Genomic DNA, 21,179 nt, shown 5'->3' with positions numbered 1-21,179 from the left:
GAAGAATGGATGGACACAGGAAAACTTCAACAAAAAGAGGGAAAATATGAGAAAGTACCAAATAGAAATCACTGCTGAAGAATACAATAACTGAACTGAAAAATACACTAGACAGATTCAACAGCAGACTAGATGAAGCATAAAAGAGGATCAGTCAACTTTAAGACAAGGCAGTAGAACTCACCCAATCAGAGCAGCATAAAATAAATTGATTAATTTTTTTTTAAAAGTGAAGAAAGCTTAACGAGCTTATGAGGCAAAACCCAATGGGCACACGCTCAACTTATAGGTGTCCCAGAAGGAGAGGAGAGATAGAAAATAACAGAAATCTTGAAGAAATAATGGACAAAAACTTCCCTAACCTGAGTAAAGAAATAGACATCCAGATCCAGGAAATTCTGAGTTTAAATAAGATGAATCCAAAGAAACCTACACCAAAACACATTATAATTAAAATGTCAAAATTAAAGACAGAGAGAGAATATTAGAAAGCAGCAAGAGTGAAATATTTTGTTATATACAAAGGAACACTCATAAGACTATCAATAGATTTTTCAGCAGAAACTTTGCAGACCAGAAGGGAGTGGAATGATATATTCAAAGTGTTGAAACAAAGAATAAAAAATCCAACAAATAATACTCTACCCAGAAAAGTTATCAGGTAGAATTTAAGGAGAGAGAAAGAGTTTTCCATACAAGCAAAAGCTAAAGGAGTTTTCACCACTAAACTGGCCTAACAAGAAGTGTTAGGAGGACTTATTTAAACTGAAAAAAAAAAAAAAGGTTAATTTCTAACAAGAAAACATATGAAAGAAAACATTTCACTGGAAAGGTAAATATATAGTAAATGTAGTGGTTTAATCACTTATAAAACTACTATAAAGATTAAAAGACAAAAGCAGTAAAAAGAACTATTACAATCATTAGTTAAGGGATACACAAGACATAAAGATATAAACTGTGAGGTGGAAAGTAAAAATGTTGAGATATAGGGATCAAACTTATGTTGTTATCAATTTAAAACAGAATGTTATGTTATTATACGAAAGCCTCCTGGTAACCATAAAGCAATCCTTTAGTAAATACCAAAAAAGAGAGAGAGAGAGAGAGAGAGAGAGAGAGTAATATAAGCATAACAGTAAATTTAAAAAGTCATCAAATCACAAAGGAAGAGAACAAGATTTGTTCTCTTTGTTTGAATAAGTGGTGCTGGGAAACTGGAGAGCTACATGTAAAAGGATGAAATTAGTACATTTTCTCACACCATATACAAAATTAAACTCAAAATGGATTAAAGACCTAAATGTAATATGTGAAAAAGCTCTTAGGAGAGAACATAGGCAAAACACTCTTTGACATCAATTGTAGCAATAGTTTTATGGATCAGTCTCCTAAGGGAAAAGAATCAATAGCAAAAATAAACAAATGGGACCTAATTAAATTTAAAAGTTTTTGCAAAGCAAAGGAAACCATCAACAAAATGAAAATATAACCTACTGAATGGGAGAAAATATTTGCAATAAGCTCATACAACTCAACATCAAAAACAAACAAACAAACAAAAAACAGAATTAAAAATGTGCAGAAGAATTCAATACACATTTTTCCAAAGAGGAAATGCAGATGGTCAACAGGCACACCACTAATCATCAGGAAAATGAAAATCAAAACCACAGTGAGATATCACCTCACACATGTCAGAATGGCTATCATCAAAAAGAAGACAAATAACAAATGTTGGCGAGGATGTGGAGAAAAAGGAACCCTCATACACAGTTGGTAGAAATGTAAATTGGTGTAGCCACTGTGGAAAACAGTATGGAGTTTCCTCAGAAAACTAAAAATTGAACTACCGTGTGATCCAGTAATTCCACTCCTGGGTATACATCTAAAAAAACCAAAAACACTAATTCAAAAAGATATATGTGCCCCAATGTTCACAGCAGCATTATTTACAATAGGCAAGATACGGAAGCAACCTTTGAATGAATAAAGAAGATGTAGTATATATATTGAATATATATATATATATATAATGGAATATTACTCAACCAAAAAAAAGAATGAAATTCTGCCATTGCAGCAACATGGATGAACCTAGAGGGTACTATGCTTAGTGAATTAAGTCAAACAGAGAAAGATAAATACTGTATGTCATCACTTATAAGTGGAATCTAAAAACAAAACAAGCAAATATAACAAAACAGAAAAAGACTCACACCTATAGAGAACAAAGTAGTGATTACCAGTGAGGAAAGGGAAGGTGGGGGGGGAAAGATTGGGGTAGGGAATTAAGAGATACAAACTGCTATGTATAAAATAAATAATTATATTCTACAGCATAGGAAATGTAGCCACTATTTTGTAATAACTGGAAATGGAGTATAATCTATAAAAATATTGAATAAGTATGTTGTATACCAGAAACCAATATAATATTGTAAGTCAACTATGCTTCAATTAAAAATAATTATAATTTAAACTGGTACACTCTTACAGAGACACCAAAGGTGATTTTAAAATTTATCTGAAAGATATTTAAATTTCTAAAAAATTACGAAAATTGTTTAGGATGAAAAACTAACCCTTGTAAATTTGGTGTGATAAACTTAAAAGAACAAACATGTTTGGAAACACATCAATGATTGTAATTTAATTTTGTTGAACATATAATTTCACTTGCTTGTATATTTAAATATTTTGTAGCTAAAATATTCACTTAATGAATAAAAATAATATAAAATTTGGAAAGTCTATTAAAAAAAGAAGAGTGCAAGAGAAGAAAGAAAAAGGAACACAGAAGAACTACAAAAACAACTAGAAAAGAATTAACAAAGTGGCAATATGTACATACCTATCAATAGTTACTGTAAATGTAAATGGACTAAATGCTCCAACCGAAATACACAAAGTGACTGACTGATAAGAAAGCAAGACCCATATATATACTGTCTACAAGAGAGTCATTTTAGATGTAAGGACACACACAGACTCAAAGTGAAAGGATGAAATAAGACAGTCTACGCAAACGGAACCAAAAGAAAGCTGGAGTAGCTATACTTATATCAGAAAAAATAGGCTTTAAAACAAAGACTGTAGTAAGAGACAAAGATGGGCATTACATAATGATAAAGGGGTCAATCCAACAAGAGAATATAACATTTATAAATATTTGTGCATCCAACATAGGAGCATCTAAATATATAAAGCAGATTTTAACAGACCTAAAGGGAGGAATAGAGAGTAATAGTTGTAGGGGATTTTAATGCCCCACTTACATGAATGAATAGATCAACCAGAAAGAAAATTAATAAGGAAACATCTGCCTTAAAGGACGTGTTAGCCAGATGGACTTAACAGATATATACAGAATGTCACACCCAAAAATAACAGAATGCACATTCTTCTCTAGGGCTCATGGAATATTTTCCAGGATAGATCATATGTTAGGCTACAAAACAAGTTTTAATAAATTTATGATAATTAAAATCATATCAAGTGTCTTTCTGAACACAATATTAAAACTAGAAATTAATTACATGAAGACAACAAAAATTCACATATGTGGAGATTAAACAACATACTACTGTGCTTGCTTCGGCAGCACATATACTAAAATTGGAATGATACAGAGAAGATTAGCATGGCCCCTGTGCAAGGATGACATGCAAATTTGTGAAGCATTCCATATTTTTAAAACAAAGAAACCAATCCAAAAATGGGCAGAAGACCTAAATAGACATTTCTCCAAAGAAGATATACAGATTGCCAACAAACACATGAAGGGATGCTCAACATCACTAATCATTAGAGAAATGCAAATCAAAACTACAATGAGGTATCACCTCACACCAGTCAGAATGGCCATCATCAAAACATCTACAAACAATAAATGCTGGAGAGGGTGTGGAGAAAAGGTAACCCTCTTCCACTGTTGGTGGGAATGTAAATTGATACCACCATTATGGAGAACAGTATGGTGGTTCCTTAGAAAACTAAAAATAGAACTACCATACGACCCAACACTCCCACTACTGTGCATATACCCTGAGAGAACCATAATTCAAAAAGAGTCATGTACCACAATGTTCATTGCAGCTCTATTTACAGTAGCCAGGACATGGAAGCAACCTAAGTATCCATTGACAGATGAATGGATAAAGAAGATGTGGCACATATATACAATGGAATATTACTCAGCCATAAAAAGAAACAAAATTGAGTTATTTGTAGTGAGGTGGATGGAGTTAGAGTCTGTCATACAGAATGAAGTAAGTCAGAAAGAGAAAAACAAATACCGTATGCTAACGCATATATATATGGCATCTAAAAAAAGAAAAAAAATGGTTCTGAAGAACCTAAGGGCAGGACAGGAATAAAGATGCAGATGTAGAGAATGGACTTGAGGACAAGGGGAGGGGGAAGGGTAAGCTGAGACGAAGTGAGAGAGTGGCAAGGACATATGTACACTACCAAATGTAAAATAGATTGCTAGTGGGAAGCAGCCGCATAGCACAGGGAGATCAGCTCAGTGCTTTGTGATCACCTCGAGGGGTGGGATAGGGAGGATCGGAGGGAGACGCAAGAGGGAGGAGATATGGGGATATATGTATATGTATAGCTGATTCACTTTGTTATAAAGCAGAAACTAACACACCATTGTAAAGCAATTATACTCCAATAAAGATGTTAAAAACAACAACAACAAAACCCACAACATACTACTGAGCAATCAGTAGATCAGAGGGAAGTCAAAAGAGAAATAAAAAACTCTGAGACAAACAAAAATTGAAATGTACCAAAATTTGTGGGATAGAGCAGTTCCAAGTTCTACACCCACAAATCAGTCATGTGATATACCACATTAACAAAATGAAGGTTAATAAGCTCAATAAATGAAGAAAAAGCTTTTGAAATAATTCAACATTCATTTATGATAAAAACTGTCAACAAAGTTGGCATGGAAAAAGTACCTCAACATAATCAAGGTCATATATGACAAGCCCACAGCTAACATCATACTCAACACTGAAAAGCTGAAAGCCTTCCTCTATGATCAGGAGCTCGACAAGGATGCCCACTCTCTCCACTTTTATTCAATATGGTATTGGAAGTCCTAGCCAGAGCAAATAGTCAATAAAAAGAAATAAAAATGCGTCCAAATTGGAAAGGAAGAAATAAGTCTTTTACTCTTTACAGATGACATGATATTATGTATAGAAAATCCTAAAGACTTAATCAAAAAACTGTTAGAAATAATAAATGAATTCAGTAAAGTTTCAGGATACAAAATCAATATACAAAAACCTGCTGCATTTCTATACCCTAATAAACTAAACTATCAGAAAGAGAAATAAAGAAAACAGTCCCATTTACAACTGCATCAAAAATAAAATACTCAGGAATAATTTTAACCAATTAGGTGAAAGACCTGTATATTTAAAAGTTCAAGTACTAATGAAGGAGATTGAAAATGAAACAAACATATGGAAATATATACCATATTTATGTAATGGCAGAATCAGTATTTTTATTTTATTTTAAATTTGTATTGGAGTATAGTTGATTCACAATGTTGTGTTAGTTTCACATGTACAGCAAAGTGAATTAGTTATATATATATATACGTACGATATTTGTCTTTCTGTGTCTGACATACTTCATTCAGTATGACAGTCTCTAGGTCCATCCATGTTGCTGCAAACGACATTATTTTGTTCTTTTTCACGGCTGAGTAATATTCCATTGTGTATATGTGTGTGTGTGTGTGTGTGTATATATATATATATATATATATATATATATATATATATATATATATATATATATATATCTCACATCTTCTTTATCCATTCATCTGTTGATGGACATCTAGGTTACTTCTATGTCCTGGCTATTGTAAATAGTGATGCAATGAACATTGGGGTGCATGTATCTTTTCAAATTATGGTTTTCTCTGGGTATATGCTTAGGAGTGGGATTGCTGGGTCATATGTTAGTTCTATTTTTAGTTTTTTAAGGAACCTCCATACTGTTGCCCATAGTGGCTATACAAATTTACATTCCCACCAAACAAAGTAGGAAAGTTCCCTTTTCTCCACACCCTCTCCAGCATTTGTTGTTTGTAGAGTTTCTGATGATGCCCATTCTAACCAGTGTGAGGTGATACCTCATTATAGTTTTGATTTGCATTTCTCTAATTTTTAGTGATGTTGAGCAGCTTTTCATGTGCCTCTTGACCATCTGTATGCCTTCTTTGGAGAAATGTCTATTTAGGTCTTCTGCCCATTTTTTGATTGGGTTGTTTGTTTTTTTGATATTGAGCTGTATGACCTGTTTGTATATTTTGGAGATTAATCCTTTGTCCGTTGATTCATTTGCAAATATTTTCTCCCATTCTGAGGGTTGTCTTTTTGTTTTGTTTATGGTTTCCTTTGCTGTGCAAAAGCTTTTAAGTTTCATTAGGTCCCATCTGTTTATTTTTGTTTTTATTTTCATCACTGTAGGAGGTGGGTCAAAAAAGATCCTGCTGTGATTTATGTCAAAGAGTGTTCTGCCAGTATTTTTAAAATGTTCATACCACCCAAAGCAATCTATAGATTCAATGCAATCCCCATCAAAATTCCAATGGCATTTTCATAGAAATTGAACAAATACTCCCAAAATTTGTATGGAACCACCAAAAACCCTGAATAGCCAAAGCAACCTTGAGAAAGAAGAACAAAGCTAGAGGCATTATACTCCCTGATTTCAAATTATATTGTGGAGCTATAGTAATTAAAACAGTATGGTTTTGAAGTGGGACTTCATCATAATAAAAAGTTTCTGTTCTGTGCAGCAAAGGAAACCATCAACAAAATGGAAAGGTAATCTACAGAGTGGGAGACAATATTTTCAAATCATATATCTGATAAGGAGCTAATATCCAAAATATATAAAGAATTCATACAACTTAACAGCAAAAAAAAAAAAAAAAATCCAATTTAAAAATGGGCAGAAGATCAAAATAGACATTTTTCCAAAGAAGACACACAAACAGCCAATAGGTATCTGAAAAAGTGCTGAACATCACTGATCATCAGGGAAATGTAAATCAAAACCACAATGAGATATCACCTCACACCTACCAGGATAGGTATTATCAAAAAGACAAGAAAAAACATGTTGGTGAGGATGTGGAGAAAAGGGTAGGACTACCATATGATTCAGCAATTCCACTTCTGGGCATTTATTTGAAGGAAATAGAAACACTACCTCAAAAATATATGCACCCGTATGTTCACTGCAGTATTATTTACAATAGCCAAGATATGAAAACAACCTAAGTGTCCATCGATGGATAAATAGCTAAAGAACTTGTGGTACATACACACGGTGGAATATTATTCAGCCACAAAAAAAGACGAAATCTTGCCATTTGTGACAACGTGTGTAGACCTCAAGGGCATTATACTAAGTGATATAAGTCAGACAGGGAAAGACAAATATCATGTGACCTCTCTTAGGTGTGGAATCTGAAAGAAGCAGGGGCTTTGGGGTGGTAGAAATAAGGGAATGAAAAGAAAAAAGGAAAACAATGTACAGGTCTTTTTGTAAGCAGCCTTTGGCAGGAAAGAGCTCTTTGCAGGAAGTCCCTTTTGTCTTGTCACTAAACTTAAACCAGGCACCCCTATGCTGTACTCATCTCTAGCCCTAGCACAACTTTCAAATCTTTTGATCACACAATACCTTGTTTAACCTGTTGGTTCTTTCTGTGGGTCAAAGAAGTAGAAATGAAGAATAAGTAATTAACAGATGACCAGATCTCTTCCTTAGCTTCCCCTTCAGTAATCTCGTGAACAAACTGTGTGAACAAGACAGTATCAAAAGAAAGATCACAAGAATTTGACAAGCCTGCACAAAAACCTGCATGCAGTGGGGGATGGCAACGACTCTGACCCCCTATCTCAATGATTAACTGAGATAACTTCCCCTTTTCCCTTTAAAACTTTCATGGCTGAGCAGAATCTTGGGAGGCGGTTTTTGGGGAACACTGAGTCCACCATCTCCCCAGACGGCCGGCATTCTGATTAAAAGCCACTTTCCTTTCTACCAACATTTGCCTCTCTTGAGTATTGATTTTTGAGTGGTGAGCAGCTGGACCTGATTTGGTAATACTTTAAGAAAATTGTAAAATTTATTGATAAATGGAGAGTTATATCATATTTGTGGATAGCAACACAATAACATAATGACCTTAAATCTTACCACATTTATCAACAAATTCGAGATGAAAAAAAGAAAGAAGAGAAGTAACAGAAGTTTAAGGAGGGTGGAAGGGAGTGATCTGGACACCCAATAACACTTCTCTAGTAACATCCTGATGAGTTAAGTATAAATGAATCAGAAAGAAATGGATTTTTTTCCTTGAAATACACATGAGTTTAAATACCAACGAAAAATATGCTTGGAAAAAATGTTTTGTTAAAACTCCCCCTCCCCCAAAAAGTTTCATTGAAGATGGAGTTTTGTTTTTCACTCTTTTAGTCATTTGTGGTTTGTCTCAGAAAGTGAAATGTGGTAGATATGCTTTTATTCTGAACTGAAAGTGATGTTTATCCTGATAGCTTACCATATATTGGATGCTTACTGTAATACAATGTCACATCAGGTACTATGTATATATTACTTTATTTAATCGTTGCATCAACACTAAAACAGTTAAACAGTGAAATAACACAGGCAATGTTCTATCAGGTGGGTATTATTGTCCTCATTTTACAGATGAGGAAAACTGAAGCTCAAAGAAATTAAGTACCTTAATTTCAAGTACCTTGTAAGCCCAAAGACTCACAGACAGTAAGTAGACTCACAGACAGTAAGTAGTAGAGTCAGGTCTGGAACCCAGCTCTGTCTGAGAATGAGCATAACCAATTCAATAAAGAGATTCAACAGTCATTAACATTTGAATAGGAATCTAGGTAAAGCATTGTCCTAAAACCATCTGTAGCAGTAACAGTTTCCATGGTTAAATGGTTATCTCAAAGGCAATGTTAAGGACCTATTCTGGGTTCCTGATGGCAGGAAATGGAAACTTGGTATTCTGAAGTTTATAAGTAAGCACTGTACTATCTATAACAGTACAGATTAGAACCAAAGGCTTCTGGAGGACAAAGGGAGAGACATATTTAAAGTAGGACGTGAGGAATTAACCACAGTAATCTCATGATCACTGGATAAGCCTTTCAGTTCAAGGGCTCTGTCAATCAATATGGAAAAGGGTTGGAACCTCTCAGGTGCTCTGGCTATAAGCAGCTGGAGGAAAAGTGTCAGATACAGTGATGAGAGAGGATTGACAGAGATGAAGAGGGAGTGTTGGCAGCATAAACAAATCTGGACAAATGGAGAATTTAAATATTACCATCAGGTCATTTTCCTGAAGGAAAATCTAACCGGCAACGTTCTGTCATGACAGAGAGGTAAAGGAGCACAGGCTCTGTTACCAGAGAGACTCAGAGCTCTGCCACTTACCAGAGGGATGACCTCGAGCAAATTATCAAACTTGATCCCAAGTTTCTTCACCTTTATAAAGGAGACAACACCACCCATCTTATTAGGTTGGTGCCAGCCTATTCAAAACCCAGACCTACATGAAACCAAAATCTGCTGTTCTTTCAAACTTTTATTTGCTTTCTACACTACAGCCTTTTTACCAAATTGCCTTTATTTGTAATTAATGCTTATTAATAATCACTGGGTGAATGCATATATATTTAATAACTCTATTGAAGTATAATTTTCAAACATAAAATTCATTTGTTTTATCACTGCAATCTAATTTTTTTTAAATTTCCACTACCCCAAATATAAACTTGGCACCCATTTGTACTCTCCATTCCCACCCACAGCCCCAGGCAACAGATTACTAATTTACTTTCTTTCTCTATAGATTTGCCTATTCTGAGCATAGAAATTGATTCATACAATATGTGGTCTTTTGTGTCTGGCTTCTTTCACTTAGTATGCTTCCAAGGCTCATCCGTGTTTTAACATTCATCAGTACTTTGTGAATGTATGCTTTGTTATTTGAATCTTCTTGGCTAGGATAACAAGGTTTGTTAAGAATCTCCTTGAATATTTCACAGTTTCCTTGAGGGCACTACATCAACCTGAGTTTGATAAACAAGAGCAACAGCCAGAGATAATAAAGAAAGAACATGTCTGATATCCCCCGTTAAACTTTCTAGGGTTCTGAGGTGAGATACCCATGCCTGTGGGTCACTTTGCACACTTGCTACCATTTTCCTGACCATGTCCAGAAGGGATATTAGGTCAGATTAGGTTGCTCTTGACCTCTGTCTTTGAATGCTGGACATTCTTTTTGTGTCTACCTTGTACAGGTATCAAAGAACAAAAGTTCCCCAGCTTTCCAACTTTTTGCTAGTTCTCCAATCTATGTCCATTCCTCCACCTAATTCAACTTCTGAATACCCTCTATTCATTACTTCATATTGATTTTTATTTCTTATTAATTTATCTACCTGGTTACATTTAGAAAAAGTAATCGAAACAGGCACCCATCATTGGGTTTGTCAAGCAAATCTCTCCCCATCTTAAGATACATGCTGGACCTGCCAAGGTGAATCTCTACACAAAGACCCTTCTCCTTTCTGTGGTTTTTTTCCAACTTGTCCATCCCAATACACCAACTGCCTTGTGTTTTCAGACTCTGATCTTTGGCCAGGGAGGAAGCTTGTTGTATGGGAAGAACATTCGTATTCGAATTGGATAGACATGAAACTGAATCTTAGCTCTGTCAGTTACCCTCTGGGGGACTTTGGGCAAACAATTCAAGATTTTGAGTCCCAGTTTTCTCATTTATAAAGCAGGTATTGATTATACTTGCCTTCTAGTTGCTGTCAGCATTAAATGTTTGCAAAGTATATGTCACAAGAACATAGTAGATGCTGCATAAATGGCAGTTATGAAGCTTATTAGCCTGCCACCCTGAACTCAGCCCTTTTTTCCATTCATGTAACCGAGCAGGACCCTATGGGGCTTTCCCATGACAGACCCCTCCCCCATATCCTCGGCTTTAACTCCTCTCCGAAGTACCCAGATAATAGTATCTCATGCATATTTCCTGAGTTTTCAGATGCTAAAAACCACCACCAAAGGGAAGAAATTAACTACTTGGTGATCATGCGCACATAGCACACAGACCGCCCTGTTACTTCAACATCAACCAATCAGAGAATTGTGTACGAGCTGATCACATACCCTGTTACCACCCCCATCCCCCAACTTGGCCTTTAAAAATGCTTTGCTGAAGCCCTTTGGGGAGTTCGGGGTTTTGGGGTGGGGCATGAGCCACCCGTCTCCTTGCGTGGCCCTGCAATAAACATTTCAGTGCTCCAAACTCTGACGTTTCAGTTTGTTTGGCCTCACTGTGTGTTGGGCTCATGAACTTGTGTTAGGTAACATTCTCCAAGGCTGCCCTCAGCCCGGGGCTTTCAGATCCAATTGCCTTCTAATCCCAGCACTAGCATAATCACAAATTCCAATGACGGGTTCAAATATTTAGTTAGAAAGCATTTAGAAAAAGAGAGAAATTGTTTTGGGCCTGTTTGATTCTGGAAGGTCCATTGGAGAAGACCTGTGACTAGCCACTTATGACTTGTTGGAAGCATCACAACTACCTGCTTCCATGAACATATGACCTGTACAGTCACACAGGACCCTACATTTATAAAGGCCCTGAGCCTGACCTAATACTCTGCTGTTGCTGTCTTGAAATTTCTAATAATTTTATCTTTAAATTGTGTATTGTAAACGAAGTCTGATGGAACAATGGAGTCAGCACATGAGCAGAGAAGATACTTGTTATAGGTGTGTCCACTTTCCTTGCTGCCCAAATGCAAATAGCATTCAAATACCCCAGGAACACAGAATTCCTGTTGGATCCACAATATGTGTGAGTCAGCAAGACTCAAAGGGAGTACAAAGTAAACATATGACATCAATGACTAACAGCCCCGAGAAGCCATGCTTTCCATTTGAACCAGAACTTGCTTTAAACATAGTAAGAAGGCAATCGTGTTCTAAGAAACTTCAACAACCAAGGAACCCTAATATAAGGTACTTCCCTATATTAGCTAATCAAGTAAGCTGAAAATAAAGTAAAAGGAAAAGGAACGATAAGACAATCTCTATATTTCAGTCTTTCCTTACTTGTCAGTAATCTAAAGATAGAAAGTGTTGGCGTAATGTGCTCATATTAAGAAATGAAATTTTAAAAGTTGAGAGTTTTTTTTTTGCAGAATTTCCACTGTTCTCAAAAGAACAAAATACATATGCGTGAGTGAACTATGAAATACAAATTGTCTAATTTCTGTGGTTCTACATATGAGTGAAATACTCTCACATTTGCAGTTAAAGCTGGTATTGCAAAATACAAAGGTGAAACATAAAATTCATGCTAATGATTTAAAATTTTGTTTTTTCTTTTCTTATAATGACCTTAAATAGCAAATAAAAAGCATCATGACAAGAAGAGGCAGAGACCATGGAAAAAAGAAAAAAAAAAAAGCTTTATATTTTAGTACCTTTAGCATCACTTTTTTTCTCTTGGTTTTTGAACAAAGGGTCTTGCATTTTCACTTTTCACTGGGCCACAAAAGTTATGTAACATCTTGCATCTAGCTCTGCTCTCTTCTTGGTGGTCCTGAATAACTTCCTGGGGAGAACTGGGGCTACTTGTGCTCCTAGGGAAGGAGGCCTTATGCAAATGAGCTGACTTCTTTTCGTAATGAAAATTCTCATTTTTTTAGCCAGAAAATAATAGAACCCAACTGGTTTGAGGCTTTCCCCTTACCACTCCAGCTATGTAAATTTCTGAGGTGTTATTTTTCCATGCCTCTGGGAAGTCCGAAGACACAACACATTTTTTGCATAAACATAAATGATATATTTATCTTGGGGTTCCTCTTTCTGAGACTCTTGAACTGATGTTTGTGTGGGGGCTGTTTTTACATCTTATCTCAAGGTCAAGCTTAGCTTTAGAGATTTTATTAAATATAATAAGCAAGAAACTGGGATGGAGCTAATGAGAACAGAAGGCTGATGGTGTGCACAGCAGAATCACCAAATACATAAGATTGAAGTATTGTAGAGATTATCTAGGTAAACATTTTAATGACTCAAGAGTGAAGGCAAGGAATTTCAAATTCTTTAAAAAAAAAAAAAAAAGTCTAGGCCACAGAGTGATTGGCCAGGAGGAGAGAAAGCTGAATGTGAATCTCAAATTTTCTTCAAGTTTTTTTGGTAAATAAAATCCTGGCACGTAAAATGCAACACTGAGAGGAGTTGGGTGAGACTGCACTTATGCCAAGGAGTTTTTTTTTTTTTTTTGGGGTGTGCCCATGTTCCAATAAAACTTTATTGACAAAAACAGGCAGTGGGCTATATTTGGCCCACAAGCTATAGTTTGCTATCCCCTGATTTAGAACACCAAAAATAGAGATAGATGTTAGGAGCTTATTGGAGGGAGGACAATTCAGCTGGAAGGAATGTGAGAGCAAAAACATAAGAAAAAATACAGGGAGTAGGGAAGGTTAGGCATTGAATGGTTGGCTAGTATAGGATGGGCCCAAGTCATACAAGATCTGAACCTAAGCTGAAGTCTATAGATTTTATTGTGTAGCTGAGAGAGAATCCATTCATTTTCATGGGACCATTTTAAGTCTTGGGGACCTAGAATGCTCCCAGGATGACTGCTATCTCTGAGAAATTATGGGGGGATTCCAAATCTAGAAACGCTGATTTTGACCTCATCTCTATGTTTTTCTATTTTCTTGCTAACCTCCATTAGCATCTTATAACTCACTCCATTTTGACATATCCCGACGCCAGAATTTATCCAGCTGGAAGAAATAGGAGTGAAACAGAAGGGGAAGTTCTACGTTGGCTGCTGCTTCACTGGACTATGAATCTCAGTGCATGTCATGGAGCTCGAGTGAGAGCAGCTGGTCACCCAGATGTGGGAAGTCAGCTGACTCCTTGGCCTAGAGAATAGGCCTCCTTCGGGGTATGCATCTCTGCCAAGGAGTTTTTGAACGATACTTCAGTCTGTCTTCATCTATGGCATCGTCATTCCCTTGGATGCCTAAGCCAAATTCCTGGGACTTGTCCTAGATGCCTTCCTTCACCTCCAATCAATCACTGCTTTTACTGAGTTTCCTACAAAACAAGGTGTGTGCCCCTCGCCTCTACTACATCTGTGGCTCTACCCTGCTCATCTAACCTTGATGACAGTAACAGTACCTAACCACTCTCCCTGTCACCAGGTTCTCCCACCACGAAGTTGTCTTTGACACAGCCACTAGAAACATCTCTCTGGAGGACAAATCTGAGACACATGGTTTGACTAAAACATCTGTGGTTCCCTGCGGTTACAAGATAAAGCTCTTTATGGCACCAAGGCTACTGGGATCTCTCCCTTTCCAGATTGACACAATTTTCCAGTAAACAGAGTTTTATTTTGCAAATGTACTAAACTCCTTGTAAGTTCCTGAACACATTTTTCTGTTTTATGCCTGTGCACATTTTCTATGTCTGCTTAAGTCCTTTTCTTCATTCCCTAGCCCATCCTTTCTGTGTCTAGTTTTCCAACTCAGTTTCCTTTTCTTCTTCTTCTTTCTATTCTTCCTTCTTCCTCCTCGTGACAGCTAACATTTATTAAATGTTTACTGTGTCTAGGCACTATGCTTAAGACTCCACACATTTAATCCTCACAGCAAGTTTATGAACTAGATTCTACAGTTATTCCCATTTTTAATCTCTAAGGAGTTATTTGAGTGACTTAACTAAGGTTACATAGTTATGAACTGTGACCTGAACTCAGATCTGGTTGGCTCCCACATATTAATACTCTCTTAATCACTGTGTACTATCTCTTCCAGAAAAATTTCCCTTGGTTGAGTCGGGCAGTGACTGGCTGTGATGTTCACCAGATCTGTGTCTTCTGTTTCCCAGGCCACAGCTGGATTGCTTTTCCCACCCCTGAGTTAGGCAAGGAAACTGTGGCTAAGTTCTGGTCAATGGACTATGGGAGGAATGAGTGCATGCCACTCTCAGGGCTGGCCCCTAAAGTCTCTCTGGTGACCTTCCACACTCTCTCTCTTTTTGCAAAGAAATTGGAAGCCCAGAAGATGACAGTACCATGAGATGTAAGCAGCCTAGGTTCCTGAATGGCTGGGTGGAACACAGCCTTGCCCTTCATCCTGAGGGCAAGTGATGCTTTGTTTGGAAAGCTCTTAAGACTTCTGGGATCATCAGTTAGAACTGTTTTTTGTTTTTAATTTTTGTTTTTGGCTGCGTTGGGTCTTCGTTGCTGCGTGCCACAACTCTAGTTGTGGTGAGCAGGTCTACTCTTCGTTGTGGTGCATGGGCTTCTCATTGCGGTGGCTTCTCTTGTTGCGGAGCACAGGCTCTAGACTGTGGGCTTCAGTAGTTGCAGCCTGTGGGCTTCAGTAGTTGCGGCATGTGGTCTCAGTAGTTGCAGCATGTGGGCTCAGTAGTTGCGGCTCATGGGCTCTAGGGCATGAGGGCTTCAGTCATCGTGTGCATGGGCTCAGTAGTTGTGGCTCACAGGCTCTAGAGTGCAGGCTCAGTTGTTGTGATGCATGGACTTAGTTGCTCTGCGGCATGTGGGATCTTCCCAGACCAGGGCTCAAACCCGTGTCTCCTGCCTTGGCAGGCAGATTCTCAACCACTGCGCCACCAGGGAAGCCCACTAAATACTAATATTGATAATTAATATGTTTTGAATACTTATATGCAAAAAGCACATTATCAAGCACTTATATTCATTACTTTATATAATTCTAATAATTCACAAATGTTAATTAAGTGCTTACCATGTATTGTGTATTGGGCTCTGAAAGAGGCCCTGGGGATACATTAGTAAACAAAACAAAGTCCCTGTTTGCATAGAGCATAAATTATACTTTGGGTAATCAGATAATAAACAAATAAGAAAAACTCTTAGAATGTCAGATGGTAAAAGTGCTTTGGAGAAATATGAAGTAGCATAAGAAGAAGAGGAATTAATGGGGGTTAGGAGATGTGGCTATCTTAAATGGGTGATAAGGAAGACTTTGTGGGGATTATAACATTTGAGTAAGGTTGAGAGGAAACAAATTGTGGTTATCAGGAGGAAATCATTACAGAGGCAACAGCAAGGACAAAAGCCTTGAGTAGGAATGTGCTCACAATGGCTGTACAAGGTACATAGTATCTTCATTTTGCATAGAAAGAAATTGAACCCAGAAAATTTAAGTAACTTATCAAAGAATTTATAAGTGGCACATTGAAGGCTTGAACTGAAATCTTTTGGATTTAAAAGCCCATATTCATTCTGATACATTCTCCAGCCTGTGACTTTTACTAGTTACACTAAAAGTACACACACACACACACACCCCATTCTAAAAGAACTGTCATGGCAGGTCATGATGAATGGCTTTCCTAATACCAATGCTTTCTATGTGACTTTTATTCAGTAGAGACTAGAAGGGTGAAGCTAGGGTTTCTGCATGTAGCCTCTCCTTCACTAAACAGATCACCTGCCAGACTTAGAAGTGGACTTTGGTGTAATGAAATTGCAGCTGTGAGCTCTTCTGGAAGCTGCATGATAGAGCTGGGTGTTTTGATTTTTCTGAGCTGCAGAAGGAGAGGCTTTCGTGTTGAATGGAAGTTATAGCAGCTTCTCGGTTTTGGAACTTTGCCAGTAGCAGCTGAGACCCTGTGGATCTTGCAGTGGCTGCTCTCTTGCCAGGCCAAATTGGCAGTTTTATTCTGGGAGTTGCTCTTGGAGGCTCAGCCTAGAGCCTCATTCTCCAGCCTGTCCCTTAAAACCCTATATTAAATCCCTTTCAGGCGTCCAGTTTGTTTTAAGTTGTACATATATAGCTTGCTCCTCTATTTTGGTACCATGATTCAAAGTCCTTTTCAGCCACAGTATTCTAATTACCATTCTGACCTTGCTTCCTATTATAGTAGACACGCCTTCCTTGGACTCTGCTACACTGAACTCCATCATTATCAGGGAGCTTATTTCAGAAGTGGTATCTTCTCCTTTGCCTATTTCTATTATGCTTCACAAAGATGCTTGGACTTTTATCACTAATGTATTTTTCACTGCTATGTGTGGAAAGGGGTGTCCTAGAGGCCCTCTTGGGAGATATAGTCAGAGTGTATGTGAGTGGGTCATGTGTGATAAATCCACTTCAGCAATCTCATTTATATTAATCTTTGAATCTTTCCACTATATTATACCAATAAATAGTTGCTATCTCAACCTCATTTAACCCAGGCCACTGTTGAGAATAATTTTTGTTCCTCCAAGAGAGCAACTATTTAGGACCACTCCTAGCTGCTTGTGTTCATACACTGAATCCAGAATCTCTACCAATTGAAACTATATCAATTAATTTAGCCCCAAAGAAAATTATCTTCCTCCTTCCCTAGTCTACTATCCTCAGCAAAATATCCAGGTTTTTGTTATTATAAATTCATAAATGTAAAAAATTCTCTTAATATGTTATCCTTCCTTTTCAGGGTTTTGCAGTATTATTGGTCCTCTACAACACATTGGGATAGTCCTCTCAAAGTAAGATTAGTTGCTACTGCATTCTATTAAGAAAGAAGCCCAACCCAGACCTCTGGATATTGGAAGCAACATATATCACATTGGTTGCCCTGTTCTGACTCAATAACTGAACTGCCCATGAAGCTGTTATCTTTGAGAGAGTCCCTGAGGAAGGGAGAGCTCTTCAGCTGGTCTAGGCTAGAGTACAATCAGTTCTGTCCTTGGTTTTTATGATCCAGTATACCCAAAGGGTCCAAAAGTGCTGAGGTTGATTAGGATGTTTTGTGGATGCTGTAGCAAGCCTAGACAGGAGAATCACAGTCAATGACCCTAGGGTTTTGGAGCAAACCTATGTCCTCTTCAAGTAACTACCATCTTTTTGCAAAAGCTCTTGGGTAACCTTGCTCAGGTAGTCACTGAACACTTGAACATGACACACCAGAGACCTGAGCTGTTCATAATTAGCTGGAAGATGTCTGATCCACTAATCAAGAACTCATACCATCACCAAGCGGAAGTGATTACAGATCTGACACCTGAAGGTATGAGTAAGTTGAATAAATAATGACTGGCTCATATTCCTCTCTCCAACTCCTCTCTCAACCAACAACTATGACCTGGTGGTGAGTTCCCTATGACCAGTTGACAGAGGAGGAAAAAGTCTATCCTGGCTTAAATATGCCATCATCAGCTGGAGGTGACTGTTGTAACACTGTAGCCCCATCTGGGGAGTACTTGAAGGACTGTGAAGAAGAGTTTTTCCAGTGGCAGAACTTTTAGTGGCACATCTAGAGGCCCACTTTGACTGGAAGATGAGATATCCAGAGATGGATGTCTACTCTGATTCACGAGCAGGGGCCATATGGTCTGGGGGTTGGAAATAAAAAAGTTAGGAGATTAGGAAAAAGTTACATGGGTGGACCTCTCTGATTGGACCCAGAGCATGAGAGTATTTGTGTCTCATATGAATGCTTACCAAAGGCCTTGCTGCAGAAGAGGATCTCAATAATCTGAGGGACATGATAACTTGCCCTAGGTGAATGTCAGTCAGCTCTTTCCCCGGCTACTCCACTGATTGCTCTAAGGGTTCATGTAAAAAGTGGCATTGGTGGAAGATGCAGAGGTTAAGTATGGACTGTTATATAAACATCTGTTCACCACGGCCAGTCTGGCCACTCTTAAGTGCCCAGCCTGACAGGTACAGAGGCCAGACAGAGTTTGATAAAGTGCCAGATCCATGGGGAGCCAGCTTGTTACATGGTAGTAGAGTGTTTACATTAGATCTCTTCCATTCTGGAGAGGGTGGTTATTCTCCTCAATGAAATAGGTAATTCATTCATTCAAAAGTATTTATTAAGCACCTGCAATGTACCAGGCACAGTTCTAGGCGCTTGGGATATATCAGTGAACAAAAAAGACAAAGGTTGTTGCCCTTAACTTACTTTCTAGAGGGCTGACATACAATAAGCATAATAAATAAGCAAATTGTATAGTATATTTTAAAGTGATAAGTGCTGTGGAGAAAAAAAGTAAAGCAGAGTAAGGGAGATTGGGAGTGCTTAACTTTTTATCATGGAAATTTGAAACATACAAAAGCAGAGACCAGTATAAGCCCTCCTTCCTCCTGTAATGTACCTACCATCCAGCTTCAGAGTGATGCTCACATGACCAATCTTGTTTCATCTATACCCCTATCCACTTCCTGCCCACCCTCTCACTACTGGATTATTTCAAACAAAAACATATCATTTAATCTACAAATACTTCAGTATGAAGTAAAACATGAATTTTTTTTAATAAAAACATAACCACAATACTATCATTTATATCCCAAACACATAAATTCTTCAAACACATAAATTATCCAAACATAATTTCTTTATATTAATGTACAAATTTCCTTTAGTATTTCATAAGTAATTCCTTTTTAACTGAATTTGTTTGAGTCCAGCCTCACTTATTCCTTTTGACTGACATGTCTCAAGTCTCATTTAATTTATAGGTCTTCCCTCTTTCTTTCCTTCCTTCCTTCCTTCCTTTTTTCCTTCTTTCCTTCAGTCATTTGTTTATTGAAGAAACCAGGTCATTTGTCCTGTAGAATTTTTCCATAGTTTAGATTTTTCTGATTGCAATCCCATGGTGCTATTTAACATAGTCCTTTGTCCCATTTATTTCCTGTAAACTGGTAGTTAGACCTAGAGACTTGAGTGGATTCAGTTTTGATATTTCAGGCATAAATACTTTGTAGGTGGTATTGGATACTTCCATCAGGAGGCACATAATATTAGGCTGGTTTTTGTATGTCAACTTGATCAGTAACATGAAACATTCACACAAAATAGTCGTTTTCTATTTCTTTCCGTCTTTCTTCATCTATTGGAAGAATTATTCTAACGTCACCTCTTTGATAACTCAAAGATACAGCTCCTACAAGAAAGGCAGCTCTGTGTCCTTTGAGTAGGGAATAGTAATTAGAGACTACAACATGTGCAATGGGTGCTCATTGTTATTGAGTTGTTAATTATTTCTAGACATTTCCAGTGGACGGAACTAGGAAATAAATAATTTTTTTAAAAGGCAGCGTTTGTCATCAGTTTGCACTAACATTTCCAATTCAAATTTAGGTTTTTGGGGTTACTTAAAGTTACTTACTTAACTTTTTAATTTTATATTTGTATTTCTTGTCTCCAATGTTAAAAACTTTGTCCCTAATAACATTAACGTAATTAGCTTTTGCTTTTGGAAACTTAGTCTACAGCCTGCTTCTTCAACTCTTCTAATGATTTTCCGAAGTAGTTAATATAAACTTTTAAATTCCTTTATCTGTAAACCACTTGGAATGAATTCTTCTGTCTGCAACTGAATCTTGACAGTGTAAACAGTGTAAGCAGGAGGGATGGGGTTATGCATTGCTTGTAAAGTATACATGCAGTCACTCATAGTGAAACTAATTGATGCAGCTGATTCCCCAGTGGGAGAATTGTTGAAGATGTATTAAACAGAGACCTGAGTCACTTGGTCCTTCCTGTCTAGATGCAAATCCCAGTTCTCCAAAATTTGTGCTTCTGTTTTTCAGCAGCAGTCCTTCTCCCTCCTTATTCCTTTCCCCTAAATCACACCCTAGGGAACACATTAGGTTAGGCTCAGAGCAGGTACACAGGCTCTTCTTTAACCATGGACCCTGGTCATTTCAGTGACGTCTTTGAGGGGCTTTCCCATCACGGCATCAGAGTGGGTGAATCAGAAGTCCTGGGAGTGAATGCACATGGGCAAGAAGAACCGGAAAGTTGGAACTAGTTGGTCACTCTAGAGACCTCAAGGACTGCACTGCGTTGGGTCTTGGGATCAGGGACAAGTCACATTAGTAGGACACCCTTGTGATTTTCCATGATATCTTCATCTTTAGAGCTGACCTTTCCAGTTGAATCATCTTGGAGCTGTGTCTTCACCTCAGAGTAGACAATTGAGGCATTCTGGGGTGGAAAGAAGATAGAAGAAGAACTGGAAGGAGAAGGCGTATGGGGCTATAAGCAGTAGTGGGAGAGAAAAC

General features: G+C 37.5%; 2 protein-coding genes and 1 long non-coding RNA gene across 3 annotated transcripts in view; 1 reads left to right on the top strand and 2 right to left on the bottom strand.

The window, feature by feature from the left end:
- FCRL5 (Fc receptor like 5) overlaps positions 1 to 9,588 on the bottom strand; it is a gene marked incomplete at its 5' end in the record, with an annotated part of 60,828 nt that extends 51,240 nt beyond the window's left edge. Inside the window, one exon of the mRNA XM_082414627.1 lies at positions 9,511 to 9,588. Coding sequence (XP_082270753.1) covers positions 9,511 to 9,588 — 78 coding nt within the window. The remainder of the gene's footprint in view (positions 1 to 9,510) is intronic.
- The window catches only part of LOC309645634, a 215,791-nt gene that overhangs the window by 116,691 nt on the left and 77,921 nt on the right, over positions 1 to 21,179 (top strand). The window lies entirely within an intron of this gene.
- The window catches only part of FCRL4 (Fc receptor like 4), a 46,601-nt gene that overhangs the window by 2,734 nt on the left and 22,688 nt on the right, over positions 1 to 21,179 (bottom strand). The window contains exon 12 of the mRNA XM_082430056.1: positions 32 to 21,102. Coding sequence (XP_082286182.1) covers positions 20,986 to 21,102 — 117 coding nt within the window. The 3' untranslated portion in view covers positions 32 to 20,985. The remainder of the gene's footprint in view (positions 1 to 31; positions 21,103 to 21,179) is intronic.

This window comes from Balaenoptera physalus, assembly GCF_965194825.1.
Source record: "Balaenoptera physalus genome assembly, chromosome: 1".
Classification (NCBI taxonomy): domain Eukaryota; kingdom Metazoa; phylum Chordata; class Mammalia; order Artiodactyla; family Balaenopteridae; genus Balaenoptera; species Balaenoptera physalus.
The sequence above is the reverse complement of the archived record's forward strand: the minus strand, read 5'-3'. Positions and strand labels throughout refer to the sequence as shown.